This window comes from Nymphaea colorata, chromosome 7 (genome assembly GCF_008831285.2).
Source record: "Nymphaea colorata isolate Beijing-Zhang1983 chromosome 7, ASM883128v2, whole genome shotgun sequence".
Taxonomy (NCBI): domain Eukaryota; kingdom Viridiplantae; phylum Streptophyta; class Magnoliopsida; order Nymphaeales; family Nymphaeaceae; genus Nymphaea; species Nymphaea colorata.
This window is the reverse complement of record NC_045144.1, coordinates 6,800,168-6,819,969: the sequence shown is the minus strand read 5'-3', so window position 1 is coordinate 6,819,969 and position 19,802 is coordinate 6,800,168. Positions and strand designations below refer to the sequence as shown.

Here is a 19,802-nt window from a genome sequence, read left to right as displayed (position 1 = left end):
GCTCTTATACATTCCCGTATGTCGATAGAATTGACACCCCAAGGATCATCATCCTTGCAGAGCAGTCTCTCTTTTGCAAGTGCCGGCACTTGGACGGCAGTCTGATCATCGCCACTAGACTCCAGGGCTCTAAATCTGCACCAAAGAGAATTTGTCGGTGATTAAACCCCTTCCATAACTGCAGCCATTGGGTCATCACAGATGTATACATCCGCCCATTCCACTATCCACCTTCCTCTTTTCCCTGTAGTCTACGATTTCTCTCTGTCCCTCCCTTTTCAGATCTCAATCATCTGATGACATTCCCCATAATCAGGGCAACAGTTAAGCCTTACAACTTTCAGACGGCGACACCTTAATAAGTTTTTGGTTTTTATTATTATTATTTTTAATTTTGTGCTGTTTCATTAAAAAAATCATATAAATTATACTTCTGTCCAATTGAAAGCAGTTCTGATATTTCATCTCAGTTCAGTAGATTTTCTGATATTTCTCCATTGCAACTATAGAACATGCATTTCTGCCATCGAACTTATAAAAATATGGTTAAATAACAAAACGGAAGATGAACGACTTGCAGATTTTATACTTTTGTATATTGAGAAAGAAATTGCCCAATCTTTGATTTGATGCATTTCGCAAGAAGAAAGCTTGTTGAGAATTGGTGAAATGGCTTATCGTCTCAATTATATTGTCTTTTTTCACGTAAATGCCCATTTTCGTCTTTCCTTAACTTGAATAACTAACAAAGCAATTTTTTCACTTATATTATTAATGTGCAGACGCATTACATGAAGAAAGAGGATATGTAACTCTTTCAATGGAAAAAAAAAACTGTTCTTTTGAGCAAATGGGATTCTTATCTCATGTTAGTTGCATGTTTTAAAAGGTATTGTTAGAACAAAAGATAAATTGCATAATTGTTGTACAAGGTGTTATTTGAATAGTAAATATATAATATACAAGAAGATATTATGAATATGTGTATGTGTAGGGTTGGAGGTAACGGAGGGCTACAAGAGCCAGAGCCCCCCTCTTTTTTTTTTTTTTAAATTTACATGTAAATTTTACAAAATTCTATATATCTTATATAAAAATTTTGAAAAAATGAGTTTGAGCCCCCGTTAAAATTTTGAAACTATAATTAGCCTCATCCCTCTTTTCCAAATGAAAAATTCCTGGCTTTGCCTCTATGTACGTGTGTGCATGTATGTATGTGTGTATGTATATATATATATATATCCAGCTGAGGGAGATACATTATTGAAGTCAATGGATATTCGATTGTCACTTTCTTTTGCCGCTTTTTTTTTAATTGCAAAAACAAGTTAATATTACGAAACCAACAAGCATCGGCTATGCACGTGATAATCATAATTAGCACAAGATCCTGCCGTGCAAGAACATAAATCAAATTAAGAATGGGTCACTTTAACGTACTTCTAGCCCAACCAGCTATGCTACACCCTAAAGGGCACGGCACAGAGATTATTTCCAGCCAAAACAACAGTGATGTTAGATGTGTTGATGTACACTCTAGAGTTGAAGTTTCTGCCTGCTAGAGTTGAAGCTTCTGCCTGCTGTACGGTTAAACAACCAAGCAACTTTTTCACCTCATTGATCCTGTCTCTTTCAAAGACTTAAAAGATGACCTCTCAGTCATCCTCTTTAAATGCATGCCTCAATGAGACACTTCAGTACTACACACGGTTTACTCAGTGGAGAGAGAGAGAGAGAGAGAGGAGTGGCTTCCTGTCATCTATCACAACACTTTCGGTAATTTTATGTTCATTGATAGTTTAGCAATTGAAATCATGTGTCCTGACCAATCTCTAATTTCTCTGCAGAGGACGTCACCCATGGTGTTTGAGACTGGAAGAAGTTGCAGACCTGCAGTGTATTGTTGTTGTTGGTTCCCTCTATTGCAAAATGTATTGTTGATGTTGGTTCCCTCTATTGCAAAAACAATAATGGGCTGTTTGCTACTGCTACTGCTTCTCTTCGTAAGAACTATAGATGGAGGTGCAAGTGCTTCGTGCCTCAGCAGTCAAGCTTCCATTCTGCTGAGTATCAAGGAGAATCTCCACCTATCCTATGGAAGGCTAAGTTCATGGGGTGGAAATGAGTCTGACTGCTGCTTATGGGAGGGAGTTGAGTGTGATCCCCACACTGGACACATCATTGGCCTTGAACTTCCTGGTAAAGCTACCATTGATAACAGTGATATTGCAGGATCGAGAATACCTCCGGCTCTTTTTGATCTCCACCAGCTCCAACACCTTGACCTCAGTGGTTGTGACTTCAATATGTCTACCATACCTTCACAACTCGCTCAGCTCAGCCACTTGACTCATCTCAATCTATCATGGGCTTGGTTTTCAGGGAAGGTACCAGACGAGATTTCAAGCTTGTCTAATTTGGTTGCTTTAGACCTTTCTTATACTACCGGCCTCTTGGAAATACAAGATCTGGTAGGCTTCGTGAAGAACTTTAAGCAATTAAAGTACCTCCACATGGATTATGTCAGATTCAATCTCAGCAACTTGCAAGAGTGGGGTGCCAACTTAGCATTGGCATTGCCCAATCTACGGTCCCTTAGTTTAGCATTTTGTGATCTTGAAGGAATCCTCACTCCACATATTTTCAAGCTCCCACATCTTCAAGCTCTTGATCTATCAAACAATAATTTTCATGGGGAATTAATGCCGTTATTTTTTCCCCCAGAGAGCAAGCTTCAATCCTTACATCTACAAGGTAATGACTTGTCTGGTCACCTACCAAATGAAATTTTTAGACTTCCTCTCTTGAAGGTTCTAGATGTGGGATACAATGAGTTATTGAGGGTTTCATTACCTACCAAATTACCAATGAGTAGGCTCGAAATTCTTAATCTTGGTGGCATTGAGTTCTTAGGAGACCTTCTTCGTGTTTGGATTGTTAATTTGACATCCTTAGTAGAGCTAGAACTTTCTAATACCAATCTGTCAGGCAGTCTTCCTTTCTCAATAGCAAACCTTGCAGATTTAACTCACCTGGATCTAAGTCAGACTAGATTGTCAGGTTGCATAGACACCTTATTGTTTGCCAACCTCACTCGACTAGCTTACCTTGACCTTTCTAAAAACAGTTTTAGTGGCCTCTTACCATTTTTACCTCACTCTCTCCGTATTGTCTTCCTCAACAATAATAATTTTAGTGGCCCGATCCCAAATTCAGTCAATCTTCCTAATGTGGAAGGCTTAGACCTTTCTTACAACTCCCTAGAAGGAGCAATTCCTCCTAGTTTATTCCAAGAACCATCTTTTGCACAATCTCCACTTGAAGACCTTAACCTTTTCAACAACAAATTTGATGGCTACCTCAACCTTGGAATTTTTGCAGACTTCAAAAAGCTTCAGTTATTGTCACTTTCTGGAAAAAACTTGACAGTAGGCATTGACAACCCCACCCTCAAGCTTCCAAGTCTACAAAGCTTTTCTTTGGTCTCATGCAACATCAAATAGTTCCCCCGATTCCTTCGAAGAACATGATCGCTGAGGAAATTCCACAATGGTTAAATACTTCCGTGTATTTGAACATATCCCACAACATGATAACAGGCATTGAACCAGGGGCTGTTATGAGTACTTATGTAGTTGATTTGAGCTATAACATGTTGAATAGCTTTCCAAATTCTCTATCGTTTAATGGTTTGGTGTACCTTTCAATCAAGAATAATAGTGTGTCAGGAGAAATACCGGCTTCCATGTGCAACATCACTCAGCTTAGATTGGTTGACTTCTCAAACAACAAGTTCAGCGGCCAGATACCTACTTGCTTCTTTAACTTGAGTTTGGTGATAGTCAAGCTCCAGAACAATCAATTGCAAGGACAAATTCCAGAGTTGACTGACAACATAAGACATTCATTTCAAGCACTTGATTTAAGTGAAAACAGGTTAGAAGGTCTTATCCCTAAATCGCTTGGTCACTGCGAAGGGCTTGCATTCATAAATCTAGGGAAAAATAAATTAAGTGGTGACTTCCCTTCATGGCTTTCGAAGCTGCCAAAACTAGGAATTCTTGTGTTAAGGTCCAACTTTCTAAGTGGTGCTATTAACTTCTCTTTTGAAGAGAGTCCTTTCCAAGGACTATGCATGCTTGACATCTCCACCAACCAATTTAGCGGAAAACTTCCAATGAGCTTGTTGTTAAGCCTCAATGCAATGAAGACTTTCGACATATCGCATGCTCGTATGGTTGGGGTTCATAATATTTTGGGTTATGGTACAGCATGGGAAGTGGGAATGACAATCAAAGGAGCAACATTAAGTTATCAAGATGAAATTTGGTTTTTCATGAACACAATTGACCTTTCTAACAACTACTTTGAGGGTGAAATTCTTGAAGAGATTGGAGACCTTAAATGGCTCCAAGCACTAAGAATTTCGAACAACAAGCTTAGAGGGTCAATTCCAAAGAACTTTGGTGGCCTCCAACAACTAGAATCACTAGATCTGTCTCATAACCACCTTTCAGGTGAAATACCAGAAGAACTTACTAAACTGAATTTTCTTGAGTACCTGAATCTGTCATATAACAACCTTGTTGGAAGAATCCCTCAATCACTACAATTTTCCACCTTTGACGCTGGGAGCTTCGAAGGGAATCCAAGTCTCTGTGGCCCTCCACTCTTGCTGCCCTGTGAAGCCAATGAGAGCACCACATCTATTCCATTTCTTGTACTGAAGCAAGCAAATGAAGAGAGAATGTGGAAGTACACATCGGTGGCACTAGGTTTTGGTGTAGGTTTCGGCACAACAATAAGCTTCTCACTTTTTCTGAATAATGGAAGGGGCTTCGATATCTTATGGAGAAGGTGCTATTGTCCTTGGGCTTAATCTAGGGGCAGAATCATGAAGGCTTATAGCAGAAGCTAGAGGCAACACGGTAAGAGTGACAAAGGTTTTCAGGCAGCTACTTTTCCTTTTAATTGTTGCAAGTGCTTCTCTAGCTCAATGAAGTTCAGGAAAACTTGGTGGTTGACAAAGCTCAACTTTATATTGTGTTTAGCCATCTTTTAATGTACAAGCCATTGCATGTTGACGTATAATTCATGGTGGTGTTAAGCAAAGGGATCATTTCCTATCTGTAAAGTTCTTGTCTTTTTTTTCAGTGGCATATTGCTTTGTCATGTAGTATACGATAATTCTTGTGCTCAGTGTTCTTGTATGTGTTCATATTTTATGAATTCTGTGAAGCAAAAATGAAATTGATTGCCCTTTCTATTGTTAAACCAGAATAAACCATTAAATATATCCTTCTATTTCTCAAAATATAAAGTCAAAACTACCCACTATTTTTTTTGTTCATAGGAATGAGAATGACTGGTACTTTGTTAATCTAGTACAAGAATTTCTGTTTGAAGTTTTGAGAAATAACATTAACTTTTTATCAATTTCTATTGCCATTTCAAATTTTGATGATTTAAAGCATGATGCATATAGAAAAATAATATTTTCATTTTTCCATTGGTGATTGAACGAATAATCGAGCGGTGAGAGCTCTTACCATGGCAGATATAGGAGCTGAATACAGAACCATGTTAAAGCTTTTTTTTTTTTACACTCAATTTCTTTATGGTATCAGAGCCCTGAAGTGAAGCTTAGCCCACTTCGTTCTTGTCAATGGCTTCTTCATCTTCTCCACCATCAACGTCTTAACCATACCCATATCCCTTTACCTTGAATACAGCCAATTTTATTTCATTGAAACTGAACCATAACAGTTTCTGGTTATGGAAAACTCAGTTGTTGGCACTGATAGAGAGTAAAGATTTACAAGGATGTTAGACTCGTCGACCAAGCAAATTCCAAACCCAAGCTTACTGCTTGGAGGTGCATTGATTGTCTGCATAAAAGCCGGATTACTATAATCTTTAGCATGGGTTTGCATACAACTTCTTGAGTCAGGGAGTCGATGTTTCCTCCATTATAATGATGGGTGGCCTTGACAATCCATTGCCGGATTATAAAGAAGGTTATTCCTTAAGCAAATTAAGGTTATAGGTGTACCTTTATGCAAAAAGTGTTGCTTAGCTAAGTAGGCACAAATTAAATAAAAGTATTAAAATTTAATAGCTCATCAATTGTGCATTTTGCAGGAAAGGATTGGTTGACGATGGAATAGCTATAGTTTGTAGTGCTCATCCACTATTTTATTTGAACAAGATACATTGTTTCTTGGATAGCCACGCTAGTATTTTATTTATAACAATCGACACAATGTTATAAATGAAAATTTATTGTAGGGACCAAATATCATGTGTCATATCCTTTTGAGTTTCTTGGTCTGGCCGCACTGTTAAGAGTTCTCAGTTAAGAGTTCATCACTGCCATTGCACTCTCTCAGTTAAAATATACAATGGTGATAAGGCCCTCCGTCACATTTGGCCTGTGGACAGTTGCCACACAGTCCCACAAAGTTGATAAATTTATGTATTGGTGAGGCCCAACAGTTTGCATGTTTATATAATGGTGCCTCTGAATCATTTATTTATTTACATAGAACAATCTTTAATAGGGCCACACACAAACTTAGTCAAGCTCGAGTTGGGCCAGCTCGAGCTTGAACTCAGCATGAACTTGGGTCAAAGTCTCCATGCAATAGGCTCGAGCTCTCGACTTGACAATACAATGTCGAGCTTGAGCTAGACTCTTGTAAATGGCTTCCATTAAGCTAACTTATCTTGTTTCTTTTCACTCGTTAACCCATTTAATTGGTTTCTTTTAACTAATTCAACTATGAACAACCATTTAACAATTGACCCTAGTTGAGCCAAGCTGAGTTGAAATGAGTCGACTTCTTTCGACTTGCTTAACAATTCAAGCGTAAATTTATAGTTGAGTTCGACTCATTTAATCGTTCAACATTTCAAGCATAAATTTAAACCGAGTTTTTACGAGCGAGTTTGAAAGGAGCCTGAGTTGGTTTAACTTATTCTACAAGCAACCTTAATCCCCAATCCCTTTTCAAGGGTTTAAAACTTTTTTTAATTAGCTTGCCACGAAGCCAAAACTTTCAACTCTACCACCAGTGATATACTTTTCTTTTTCTTTTTTTATTTTTTTTTGTGGGCAAGAGAAAAATTAACTGTTCCACTAGCATAAGTTTTACCTCTTTTAACATGGCATGATTTAATTTGACAACCTTTTTTTTTTGTGTTCGCATAAGTACGACCTCCGCTGGACGAATCCAGGAAAGTAAGACAATATAAGAAATTGTCGCTAAAAAGTAGGCCTTTAAATTAAAAATTTTCTTCGAATTTCTACATGTGATTTTCACGACATCTTCAGGCTGAGGCACTGAACAGATGGATCTGACCGAGCAAGCTGATAGCATTAATTTATTTAAGACGTAGTCTTATTGGATCCGACCACTCAATTAAAGTATTTAAGTATTCCAACTCTGAATCATTTGCATATCTAAAAAGAGTTTAATTCATGGAAATGCATCCAAGTTAGTCTAGAGCTAATATGGCGTCTTTCTGATTACACCAGGCTTCGCAGCAAAATTGAGGCCTTGACTCAGAGATCTCAGGCGCCCTAAATTTTGAACTCTGATATGATTTGATCTCCTTAGATTTAGGATTCGATCAAATGATATGAGATCTTGAGATATTAGATTTTAGAGTTTCATATTTTTGACTTTTCAGCAAAGATTTGGCAGGTTTTTTTTTTTTTGGTATATGAATTGTAGGTCGTGTTTGGATGACACCTTTAGAAAAAGATATTATCATGATCTGAAAGTCATATTTTGTGACAGCTTGGTTTTTATGTTTAGGTAATAAAATAAAAATAATGTTTTCTGTAATTAACTTGTTGAGCCAACTCTAACTCTCTCGGTTAAGCTTGACTCGAGTTTCACTCCTTTATAAACCAGTGGAGCTCAAACTTAGCTGAAACTTTAAGCTTATAATTGAGTGGAATCCAAGTTAATTACACGAACTTCACTCAGCTGGAGCAAACTCATTTAATCTTGGGTTTTTTTTTGTAATTTATGAACTTAAAACCAAAACATTAAACTACTTAACAATCCCTTTATAAGCTCCCCACTAATTCTCACAATCTTGAATATAAGATTTAACTTTTGGGATTTTACAATTCACTCCTTTTAAAGTACACACGTCCTAGCATGTGGAACCTTAGCTCTCAGTATTGAGTTGTACTCTAATATCACTATAACGATAAGATCTATGCTAGGCTCGGCTCCTAATCAAACAAATCCAAACCCGTCCCTAGAAGTTTTATTTTCAACCTCAAAAGGCTAGGAACCGGGTCAACCAACTACTTAACAATTCTCTTTATAAGTTCCCCAAAGATTCCTCACAATCTCTTAGATGCGAGACTAAACTTTTTTGGGAGTTACAAGATCTCTTAAGATCTAACTTCTGAAAGGATATGTCCAAATCTGATGATTATATGGTTTAAAACTTTGTATTTGCATTTGTTTTCGTAGGAATTGATCCTAGGATTAGGACTAAATACTCATTTATTTTGGAACCTAATGTAAGATTCAAGATTTAAAATCTAATATCTAAGATCTGAAATCTAAGATTCAAAATCTAGGGTGTAAAATGTGAAATCCATAACCCATAATTTGAGATTTATGATTCGAAACTTGTATGAGAGATCTGATTCAAAATCCAAAGTATAAAATTTGAGATCCAAAATCTAAGACTTGAGATCCGAAATCTGAGCTCTAAGAAACATAATGAAAGATCCAAAACATAATACTTGGGATCCAGAATCCAATACCTAGGATCCAAATCCAAATAAGTTATGCTTGGGTTAATGTCATGGTTTAGATCAACCTAAGGTTTATGGTATGAATCCAATACTTTGAATCGAGATTGTAGATCCAAATGAGTTAGGGGTAAGTTGGTCAAAATGACCAGGTTCAGTGTTGCCTACACTGGATTGAAACTACTTAGGATGGGTTTGCGTACAACTTCTTGAGTCGGGGAGTCAAATTTTCCTCGATTATAATGACAAGTGGCCTTGACAATTCATTGCCTGATTATTAAGAAGGTGATAGGATCTCGCTGCCGAGGCGCTATCGCTACCCAAGATCACGCTCAGCAGGGTGGTTGGTCTTAGCTTTGTGATCTGCCACAGCTTCTCCTTCTATCGTAGGATCAGGGAAACAGATGTTCCTTTGGTCGATTGGGGAGAAGAAGAAAAGAGTATTGAGGACGGGAGGATGATTGACGCCGTCGGATCGAAGAAAGACACCAGCCATCGCTGGTCAAGGGTGAGAAGAAATCAATCCGGCCGCCACCGAGAAGACTAGTAGACTTGGTTGAGAAGGGATGAGAGAGAGAGTGATGCCCTAAGTGAAAATAAATTCATTCTTCATTCAAGGGTCATCCTAAAAAGCCCTAATTATAAAGCTTATATACATGAGAAACATCTTGGTTCACTTAGCTATAAACCTTGGGTCCTCTAGACCCAAGGTTTTGGATCCCTTCCAAGACGTTGGGACAAGTTCCTTCTTTGTACAGTTTGGAATCTCTTCGACCCGCTCTCCTTGGTCACTTATCGAACTCGTGACTATCTTTCCTGTTGCTGCCCTTTGTAGACTATTCAACAAGCTCTTTGAAGTACCACTGCCACCCTCCTTAGGCTTGGCCATACAATGAGGAGTGAAGGATTGTGGCAACAATGGCCCTCTCATGGTTGTGGTCTCGTTCTCAACCGTTGAACCTGTGGCGATTTTATCTTGCTTCCATTTTGTTTGCAGTCTGTTGTTGGCCTCAATGATTTTCTCACAAAGCTGCTGCATTGCTCGTGCTGGTGAAATATCCACATACGGCTCATGGTGCTTTCTTTCATGGTTCCCTCCTTCTTGGCTAGAGACAAAAGGAATCTCTTCTAGCACCAAGCTCCTGCTTGAGTTCCCAACTTGGAGAGCCTCACCCGGATAGATCCTCACCGTTTGCTGGGGTCTTATGCTATACCCTGCCACACTTAGTTTACCTATTAGTGACACATTGGTCACCCAAACTCGCTGTTACTGCTCCAGGGACCTTTACTTCTTCTAAAATTGTTCTCATAGAGTGGTTCAAACTTCAAGAAACTTGGACCAAAAAATAAAAGACATCTTTAGGAATTCAACGCCTCCAAGCTCGCTGTCAGTGTTGTCTCCTATCCAGATTCATTGAGCCCCAAAGTCACACGCCAGACTAGGTTCTCAGTCACAGGGTACTCCTCAGAACAGGTTCTTATTCAAAAATCCACTGCGCCATGGTGCCCTCACCAAAAAATCTAAAAATTGGTGAGCAGATAGCCAACACAAAGACAATTCCAACGCATATCTACTTGACCAAATCGGAGTTTGGAGCTGAAAACACTGGCGATTTGAAGTTGATGAAGATTCAGGTTTTTCAGACGATTGAGAAAGGTGAACAGAGAAGGATTGGGCAGTGTCCTGACCCCGACTAGTGCTTCAGAGGCTCAGGACACGCGGACACGCTGTCGCATCCGTTGAAGGAAAGAGGACACCTGTTGTGCGGGACTCGTATGATGAAATTTTGCTTCTCATGAACACAATTGACCTTTCCAACAACGACTTTGAAGGTGAGATTCTTGAAGAGATTGGAGACCTTAAAGGGCTCCAAGCACTAAAAATTTTGAACAACAAGCTTACAGGGTCAATTCCTAAGAACTTTGGTGGCCTCCAAAACCTAGAATCACTGGATCTGTCTCATAACCACCTTTCAGGTAAAATACCAGAAGAACTTACTAAACCCAATTTTCTTGGGTACTCGAATCTGTCATATAACAACCTTGCTGGAAGAATCCCTCAATGACTACACTTTTCCACCTTCGATGATTGGAGCTTCGAAGGGAATCCAAGTCTCTGTGGTCATCCATTCTTGCTGCCCTGTGAAGCCAGTGAGAGCAGCACATCGATAACTTTTCTTGTACTGAAGCAAACAAACGAAGAGAGAATGTGGAAGTACACATCGGTGGCACTAGGTTTTGGTGTAGGTTTCGGCACAGCAATAAGCTTGTCATTTTTTCTGAATAATGGAAGGGGCTTCAATATCTTTTGGAGAAGGTGCTACTGGCCTTGGGCTTAATCTAGGAGCAGGATCATGAAGGCTTATAGCAGAAGCTAGAGGCAACATGGTGAGAGTGACAAAGGTTTTCAAACTGCTACTTTTCCTTCTGATTGTTATAAATGCGCCTCTTACTCAATTAGAAGTTCAGGAAAACCTGGTAATTGACAAAGCTAAACTTCATAGTGTGTTTAGCCATGTTTAAATTTAAAATCCTTTGCATGTTGACGTATAATTTATGGTGGTGTTAAGCAAAGGGATTATTTCCTATTTGTAAACTTCTTGTCTTTTTTTTCGGTGACATATTGCTTTCTCATGTAGTATACAAGGATTCTTGTGTTCAGTGTTCTTGTATGTGTTCATAGTGTGAAACAAAACTAAAGGTGATTGTCCTTCATTTCTATTGTAAAACCAGAATGAGTCATTAAATATAGCTACTCCTATTTACCAAAATATAAAGTTAAAACTACCTAGTATTTTCTTCGTTCCTACGAGTGAATGACCGGTACTTTGTCAATCAATTGCAAGAATTTCTCTTTGAAGTTTTGAGATATAACATTAACTTTTTATCAATTTCTATTGCCGTTTCAAATTTCCATAATTTTATAGCAATCGTCTTGATGATTTAAAGCATGATGCATATAGCATCTCAAAATTAAAATATTTCAGAAACACTTGATCCTTTTTATAAATTTATTTAGCAAAATTACTCCGATGCCAACCTAATTAATTATTATTTTCCAAAGAAAATTCTGTTTCTTTTCTGGTAGCATGTACTATTTCAGTTTGCATGCCAACCTGCATGCAGTAGTTACATATTTGCGCAGCTCAAGAAATATGAAGTTCTAAGAGTTTAAGAAATTTTGCATTTTAATCACTCCCTGTCTAGAATACTTTCCTGTCCAATGTAAATAAATACCTTTAGAAACTGAGCATGTTAGGTCGTTTCCTTGTAATATTTGATTATAATCGAGTGATGTCTATTCCAAACCAATCTATTGTTATTGGGGTTTTTAATGCTTTTAAATGTATTGTTTTTGTCACTATTCAGAAAAATGAAACTAACAAGGTTCAATCCGTCCGAGCAGGGACGACATTTTGAACGGGCTATCTCGAGCCACGCACTATCTTGATTAAGGGTGCTGGTGAGAATGCCGAATTCATGGCTCTAACTGAGCTACACAGTGGGAGGTAATTTTTCTTCCTCATTTTTTTGAATGCACTGAGTTTATTAAAATAAATTACCTGTACCAAAGTAAAGATATTCCAACAATTACGGGGTTTGGAATAATAATTTTTTTTGTATTGCAATTTTGATAAAATCAATGCCGTTTTTAACAAGGGGCCATGCATTATGGAATAGATATGATCCAAATGCCTCTATTAATTAAATACAAAGACTCCCCCCTTAATAAGGACAAAACTGGAACCTGAAACATTTTCTAGTAAAATTACAAAACAATGCCCCTCTCAAAAGAAGTGGGAACTGTCTTCCCAGCCACCTACCAAATTATTTCGGTAATTTTTGACACCTAATTTCATTGAATCTTTCTAATACCAATCTGTCAGGCAGTCTTCCCTTCTCAATAGCAAATGTCACAGCTTTAACTTACATGGATCTAAGTCAGAATAGATTGTCAGGTTACATAGACTCCTTATTATTTGCCAACCTCACTCGACTAACTTACCTTGACCTTTCTAAGAACAGTTTCAGTGGCTTCTTACCATCTTTACCTCACTCTCTCCGTATTATCCACCACAACAATAATAATTTTAGTGGCCCGATCTCAAATTCAATTAATCTTCTTAATATGGAAAGCTTAGACCTTTCTTACAACTCCCTGGTAGGAGCAATTCCTCCAAGTTTGTTCCAGGAACCATCTTTTGTGCAATCTCCACTTGAAGTCCTTTGATGGATACCTCGACCTTGGAATTTTTCCAAACTTCAAAAAGCTTAACTCATTGTCACTTTTTGGAAATAACTTGACTGTAGTTGACAACCCCACCCCTCAAGCTTCCGAGTCTAGAATATTTGGAATTGGCCTCGTGCAACATCGACCACTTCCCCCGATTCCTTCTTTACCATGAGTCCATTGTTGATTTAAACCTCTCAGAGAACATGATCACTGGGAAAATTCCAAAATGGTTAACTGTTTCTGTTAGTTTGAACATATATCACAACATGATAACAGGCATCAAGCCAGGGGTTGTTCTAAACGCTTATTTAGTTGATTTGAGCTATAACATGTTGAATGGCATTCCAAATTCTCAGTCTTTTAACGGTTCGTGGTTTCTTTCAATCAAGAATAATAGTGTGACAGGATAAATACCAGCTTCCTTGTGCAACCTCACTGAAATTTATTTGGTTGACTTCTCGAACAACAAATTAAGCCGCAAGACACCTACTTGCTTCTTTAACTTGAGTTTGGTGATAGTCAAGCCCTAGAACAATCAATTGCAGGGACAAATAGCAGAGCTTATTGGCAACACAAGATGTTCGTTGAATGCACTTGATTTAAGTGACAACAGGTTAGAAGGTCATATCACTAAATCCCTTGGTCAGTACAATATGCTTCATTTCATAGATTTAGGGAAAATAAAATTAAGTGGTGACTTCCCTTCATGGCTTTCAAAGCTGCAATTTCTAAGAATTCTTGTGTTAAGGTCCAACTTTCTAAGTGGTGATATTAACTTCTCTTTTGACAAGAGTGCTTTCCAAAGACTGCTCTTGCTTGACATCTCCACCAACCAATTTAGCGGAAAACTTCCAATGGGCTTGTTGTTAAGTCTTAATGCAATGACGACTTCCAAGATCTGGCATTTTCATGCAGATATAATAGGTCATGCTTTTGGTTTTGGTCCATCATGGGAAGTGGCAATGACAATCAAAGGAAAAACATTAAGTTACCGAAATGAAATTTGGTTCCTCAAGACCACAATTGACCTTTCCAACAACTACTTTGAGGGTGAGATTCTTGAAGAGATTGGAGACCTTAAATGGCTCCATGCACTAAGAATTTCAAACAACAAGCTTAGAGGGTCAATTCCTAAGAACTTTGGTGGTCTCCAACAACTAGAATCATTGGATCTGTCTCATAACTACTTTTCAGGTGAAATACCAGAAGAACTTACTAAACTGAATTTTCTTGAGTACCTAAATCTGTCATATAACAACCTTGCTGAAAGAATCCCTCAATCAACACAATTTTCCACCTTCGATAATCGGAGCTTCGAAGGGAATCCAAGTCTCTGTGGCCCTCCATTTTTTGCTGCCCTGTGAAGCCAATGAGAGCACCACATCGATTCTGGTTCTTGTACTGAAGCAAGCAAATGAAGAGAGAATGTGGAAGTATGCATCGGTGGCACTAGGTTTTGGCACAACATTAAGCTTCTCATTTTTTCTGAATAATGGAAGGAGCTTCGATATCTCTTGGAGAAGGTGTTACTGGCCCTGGGCTTAATCTAGATGCAGGATCATGAAGGCTTATAGCAGAAGCTAGATGGTGAGAGTGACAGAAGTCTATGGATATAAATGATCTCAAATTCAATACAGTAAAATGTTGTCACCTTCAAACAAAATGATTGAAGCGTCTTATTTTTCAACCCAGATATGTTAGAAAATAAAGTGGCAATAAACATCCCTCTTTCTATGTCTCTCCCCCTCGTTGGCTGAAAATGAAATGGGAATATTGTTACCGTGATGATCATTATTTCTTCATCTTAATTCAATTTCACCTGCTTCAATTTTGTAGGGAACTTAAAAAATCGATCGGATACTGACCAAACTGTGTAAAGAAAAAATTAAGAAATTGACTCAAATTCAAGTTTATAAAATGACATCTGATAGATTTTGAATTTAGATTTGGGTTTCAATAAATATGCGATCGATCAGACTAATATTTAGTTTTAAACAAATATACTATATCTGATATTCATCCATTTTCAAATTCAGTTCTTAATACATCTTTAAAGCTGGATCTAATTTGGCTGAGAATTTACAAATCATATTAACATAGTGAATTTGGATACAGATAAATCATATAGACTGTTCTTCACTTGTATGGGATCTGATAAATTCCCCATAATTACCCGGATGTGCCCTAAAAAGCCTTACAACGTTCGAACTCAGTGTGGATCAGCTTCCGACAACCAAGAATTCAACGGAGGCACCTATAATAATAATAGTTATTATTTTATTAAGCTTTGCTTTTTAATTTTTCTAATTTCGTGCAGTGAATATTCGATCATCACTTTCTTTTGCTTTTTTTTTTTATAAAAAAAATCCTTTTGCAGAAACAAGTTAATATTGTGAATCTGAAACCCATATGCCTGGCTGCTTGTGTGCCTACTGCTGGTCTAATGTGTGTCAACTAGAACAGTGCTTCCACATGATCATCAACATAATTAGCACAGGAGCGTGGCGTACACGGATGGAAATCAAACTGGGAATGGGTCATTTAACGTACCTCTAACCCAAGCAGCTATGCTACACTCCATGGAGCACAGCACAGAGCTTATTTCCAACTAAACCAATAGTGATGTTAGACGCGTTGATGTACACTCGAGTTGAAATTTCTGCCTGCTGCACCGTTAAACAACCAAGCAGCTTTTCACCTCATTGATTCTGTCTCTTTCAAAGACTAAAAAGATGACCTCTCAATTCATCCTCTTTAAATGCATGCCTCACTTCAGAAATACACACAGCTTAATCAGTTGGAGAGAGAGAGGGAAAGAGAGAGAGGAGAGGCTTCCCGTTTTCTATCACAACACTTTTGGTAACTTTTTGTTCATTGATAGTTTAGCAATTGAAATCATGTGTTCTAACCAATCTCTAATTTCCTTGCAGAGGAGGTTGCCCATGGTGTGTGAGACAAGAAGAAGTTGCAGACCTGCAGGATTGTCGATGTTGGTTCCCTCTATTACAACAACGATAATGGGATGTTTATTACTACTACTGCTTCTCTTGGTAAGCACTGTAGACGGAGTTGCAAGTGCTTCGTGCCTCAGCAGTCAAGCCTCCATTCTGTTGCGTATCAAGGAGGATCTCCATCTATCCAATGGAAGGCTAAGTTCATGGGGTGGAAATGGAAATGAGTCTGACTGCTGCTTGTGGGAGGGAGTAGAGTGTGATTCCCACACTGGATACATCATTGGCCTTGAACTTGATGCTACAATTGATATTGATATTGCAGGGTCAAGAATACCTCCTGCTCTTTTTGATCTCCACCTGCTCCAGCACCTTGACCTCAGTGGTTGTGACTTCAATAGTTCTACCATACCTTCACAACTGGGTCAGCTCACCCACTTGACTCATCTCAATCTCTCTAGAGCTTGGGTTTCGGGCAAGGTACCATACGAGATTTCAAACTTGTCTAATTTGGTTGCTTTAGACCTTTCCCCTCTTTTGGGTGGCTTGGAAATACAAGAGGATCTGGAAGGCTTCGTGGGGAACTTTAAGCAATTAAAATACCTCCACTTGAATTTTGTCATATTCAATCTCCGCAACTCGCAAGAGTGGGGAGCCAACTTAGCATCGGCATTGCCCAATCTACGGTCCCTTAGTTTAGTTGGTTGTGATCTTGAAGGAAGCCTCACTCCTCATATTTTCATGCTCCCACATCTTCAAGCTCTTGATCTAGCATACAATGAGCTACAAGGGGAATTAATGCCATCATTTTTCCCTTCAGAGAGCAAGCTTCAATCTTTAAGGCTTAGTCAGAACAACTTGTCCGGCCACCTACCGATTGAAATTTTTGAACTTCCTCACTTGAAGGTTCTTGATGTGGAAGGCAATGACTTATTGAGGGTTTCATTACCTACCAAATTACCAACAAGTAAGCTCGAAATTCTTAATCTTGGTGGCATTGAGCTCTTAGGAGACCTTTTTCGTGTTTGGATTGTTAATCTGACATCCTTAGTACAGTTAGAACTTTCTTATACCAATCTGTCAGGCAGTCTTCCTTTCTCAATAGCAAACCTCACAGATTTAACTCACCTGGATCTAAGTCAGACTAGATTGTCAGGTTGCATAGACTCTTTATTGTTTGCCAACCTCACTCGACTAACTTACCTTGACCTTTCTAAAAACACTTTCAGTGGCCTCTTACCATCTTTACCTCACTCTATTCGTATTGTCAACCTCAACAATAATAATTTTGGTGGCCCGATCCCAAATTCATACAATCTTCTTAATATAGAAAAATTGGACCTTTCTTCCAACTCCTTTGTAGGGCCTTTTCCTTTTAGTTTATTTCAAGGACCATCTTTTGCCCAATCTCTGCTTGAAGACCTTGACCTTTCAAACAACAAATTTGATGGCTATCTCGACCTTGGAATTTTTACAAACTTCAAAAAGCTTCGGTCATTGTCACTTTCTCGAAATAACTTGACTGTAGGCATTGACAACCCCACTCTTAAGTTTTCAAGACTACAAGACTTGAGCTTGGCCTCGTGCAATATCAACCAGTTCCCTCGATTCCTTCGTCACCAGATGCCCATGGATGGTTTGGACCTTTCGAAGAACAGGATCACTGAGGAAATTCCGCAATGGTTAAATACTTTCGGCTATTTGAACATATCCCACAACATGATAACAGGCTTTGTACCAGGGACTGTTCTCAACGGTGATTTAGTTGATTTGAGCTATAACATGTTGAATAGCCTTCCAAATTCTCTATCTTTTAATTATTTGCAGTCTTTTTCAATCAAGAATAATAGTGTGACAGGAGAAATACCAGCTTTCTTGTGCAACCTCACTGAACTTGGGGTGGTGGACTTCTCAAACAACAAGTTCAGCGGCCAGATACCTACTTGCATCTTTAACATGAGTTTGGCGAATGTCCATCTCCAGAACAATCAATTGCAAGGACAAATCCCAGAGGTTACTGGCAAGGCAAGAGATTCATTGGATATACTGGATTTAAGTGACAACATGTTAGAAGGTCATATCCCTAAATCCCTTGGTCACTGCAAATGGCTTGTGTTCATAAATTTAGGGAAGAATAAATTAAGTGGTGACTTCCCTTCATGGCTTTCGAAGCTGCCAAAACTAAGCATTCTCGTGTTAAGTTCCAACTTTCTAAGTGGTGCTATTAACTTCTCTTTTGACAAGACTGCTTTCCAAGGACTGCTCATGCTTGACATCTCCACCAATCAATTTAGTGGAAAATTTCCAATGAGCTTGTTGTTAAGTCTCAATGCAATGAAGACTTTCGACATCTCCCATGCTCTTTGGGATGTGGCTCTTCTTAATGATTTTGGTACAAAATGGGAAGTGGCAATGACAATCAAAGGAGAAACATTAAGTTACCAAGATGAAAATTTGTTCCTCATGAACACAATTGACCTTTCCAACAATTACTTTGAGGGTGAGATTCTTGAAGAGATTGGAGACCTTAAATGGCTCCAAGCACTAAGAATTTCGAACAACAAGCTTAAAGGGTCAATTCCTAAGAATTTTGGTGGCCTCCAACAACTGGAATCATTGGATCTATCTCATAACCACCTTTCAGGTGAAATACCAGAAGAACTTTCTAAACTGAATTTTCTTGAGTACCTGAATCTCTCATATAACAACCTTGCTGGAAGAATCCCTCAATCACCACAATTTTCCACCTTCGATCATTGGAGCTTCGAAGGGAATCCAAGTCTCTGTGGCCCTCCACTCTTGCTTGCCTGTGAAGCCAATGAGAGCACCACATCTATTCCATTTCTTGTACTGAAGCAAGCAAATGAAGAGAGAATGTGGAAGAACACATCGGTGGCACTAGGTTTTGGTGTAGGTTTTGGCACAGCAATAAGCTTCTCATTTTTTCTGAATAATGGAAGGGGCTTCGATATCTTTTGGAGAAGGTGCTACTGTCCTTGGGCTTAATCTAAACGCAAAGCTAGAGGCAACACGGTGACAGTGACAAAGGTTTTCAGGCAGCTACTTTTCCTTTTAATTGTTGCAAGTGCGCCTCTCGCTCAATTAGAAGTTCAGGAAAACATGGTGGTTGACAAAGCTCAACTTTATAGTGTGTTTAGCCATCTTTAAATGTAAAGCCATTGCGCGTTCTCGTATAATTCATGGTGGTGTTAAGCAAAGTGATCATTTCCTATTTGTAAACTTCTTGTCTTCTTTTTTTTTTCGGTGGCATATTGTCCTTCCTTTCTATTATTAAACCAGAATGGTCATTAAATATTGTCCTTTCTGTTCACAAAAATATAAAGTTTAAACTACCAACTATTTTCTTCGTTCCTACCAGTGAATGACCGGTTCTTTGTTAATCAATTACAAGAATTTCTTTCTGAAGTTTTGAGAAATAACATTAACTTTTTATCAATTTCTATTGCCGTTTCAAATTTACATAATTTTATAGTACCATCTTGATCATTTAAAGCATGATGCATATAGCATGTCGAAATTTTACTCAAGATGGGGTTCTCTCTCTCTCTCTCTCTCTCTATATATATATATATATATATATATATATATATATATATATATATATATATATATATGTGTGTGTGTGTGAAACCAGACCTCCTAAAATACCTGACAAAATGATTGTGAAACAAAATATGAACATTCTGTTATGTTTATACATGCTAATTCAATATAAAGCATGTAAAATTGCTCATAAGAAAAAAAAAACTTAATTTTCTACAATTAAAAATTTGTTGTCATAAGAGTCCATTTTTTTTATTACTATAAGAACATA

The 19,802-nt window shown here is 38.2% G+C and overlaps 4 protein-coding genes across 4 annotated transcripts; all 4 read left to right on the top strand.

Annotated features, from left to right (window-relative positions):
• The first annotated feature begins 1,734 nt into the window (after positions 1-1,734).
• LOC116257315 (receptor-like protein 47) lies at positions 1,735-5,119 on the top strand. The gene has a single exon (XM_050078853.1). The coding sequence runs from the start codon at positions 3,488-3,490 to the stop codon at positions 4,877-4,879; it is 1,392 nt and encodes a 463-aa protein (XP_049934810.1). The 5' UTR covers positions 1,735-3,487; the 3' UTR covers positions 4,880-5,119.
• LOC126410248 (receptor-like protein 43) lies at positions 1,971-3,439 on the top strand. The gene is made up of 2 exons (XM_050078841.1): positions 1,971-3,079; positions 3,382-3,439. The coding sequence occupies exons 1-2, from the start codon at positions 1,971-1,973 to the stop codon at positions 3,437-3,439; spliced, it is 1,167 nt and encodes a 388-aa protein (XP_049934798.1).
• An 8,778-nt stretch (positions 5,120-13,897) lies between the features above and the next one.
• Positions 13,898-14,380, top strand: LOC116257705 (receptor-like protein 54). The gene has a single exon (XM_031634660.2). The coding sequence runs from the start codon at positions 13,898-13,900 to the stop codon at positions 14,378-14,380; it is 483 nt and encodes a 160-aa protein (XP_031490520.2).
• Positions 14,381-16,033: 1,653 nt separating this feature from the next.
• On the top strand, positions 16,034-18,973 carry LOC116257704 (receptor-like protein 54). Its single transcript, XM_031634659.1, has one exon. It carries the CDS (start codon positions 16,034-16,036, stop codon positions 18,971-18,973), a length of 2,940 nt encoding a protein of 979 aa, XP_031490519.1.
• Positions 18,974-19,802: the final 829 nt, after the last annotated feature.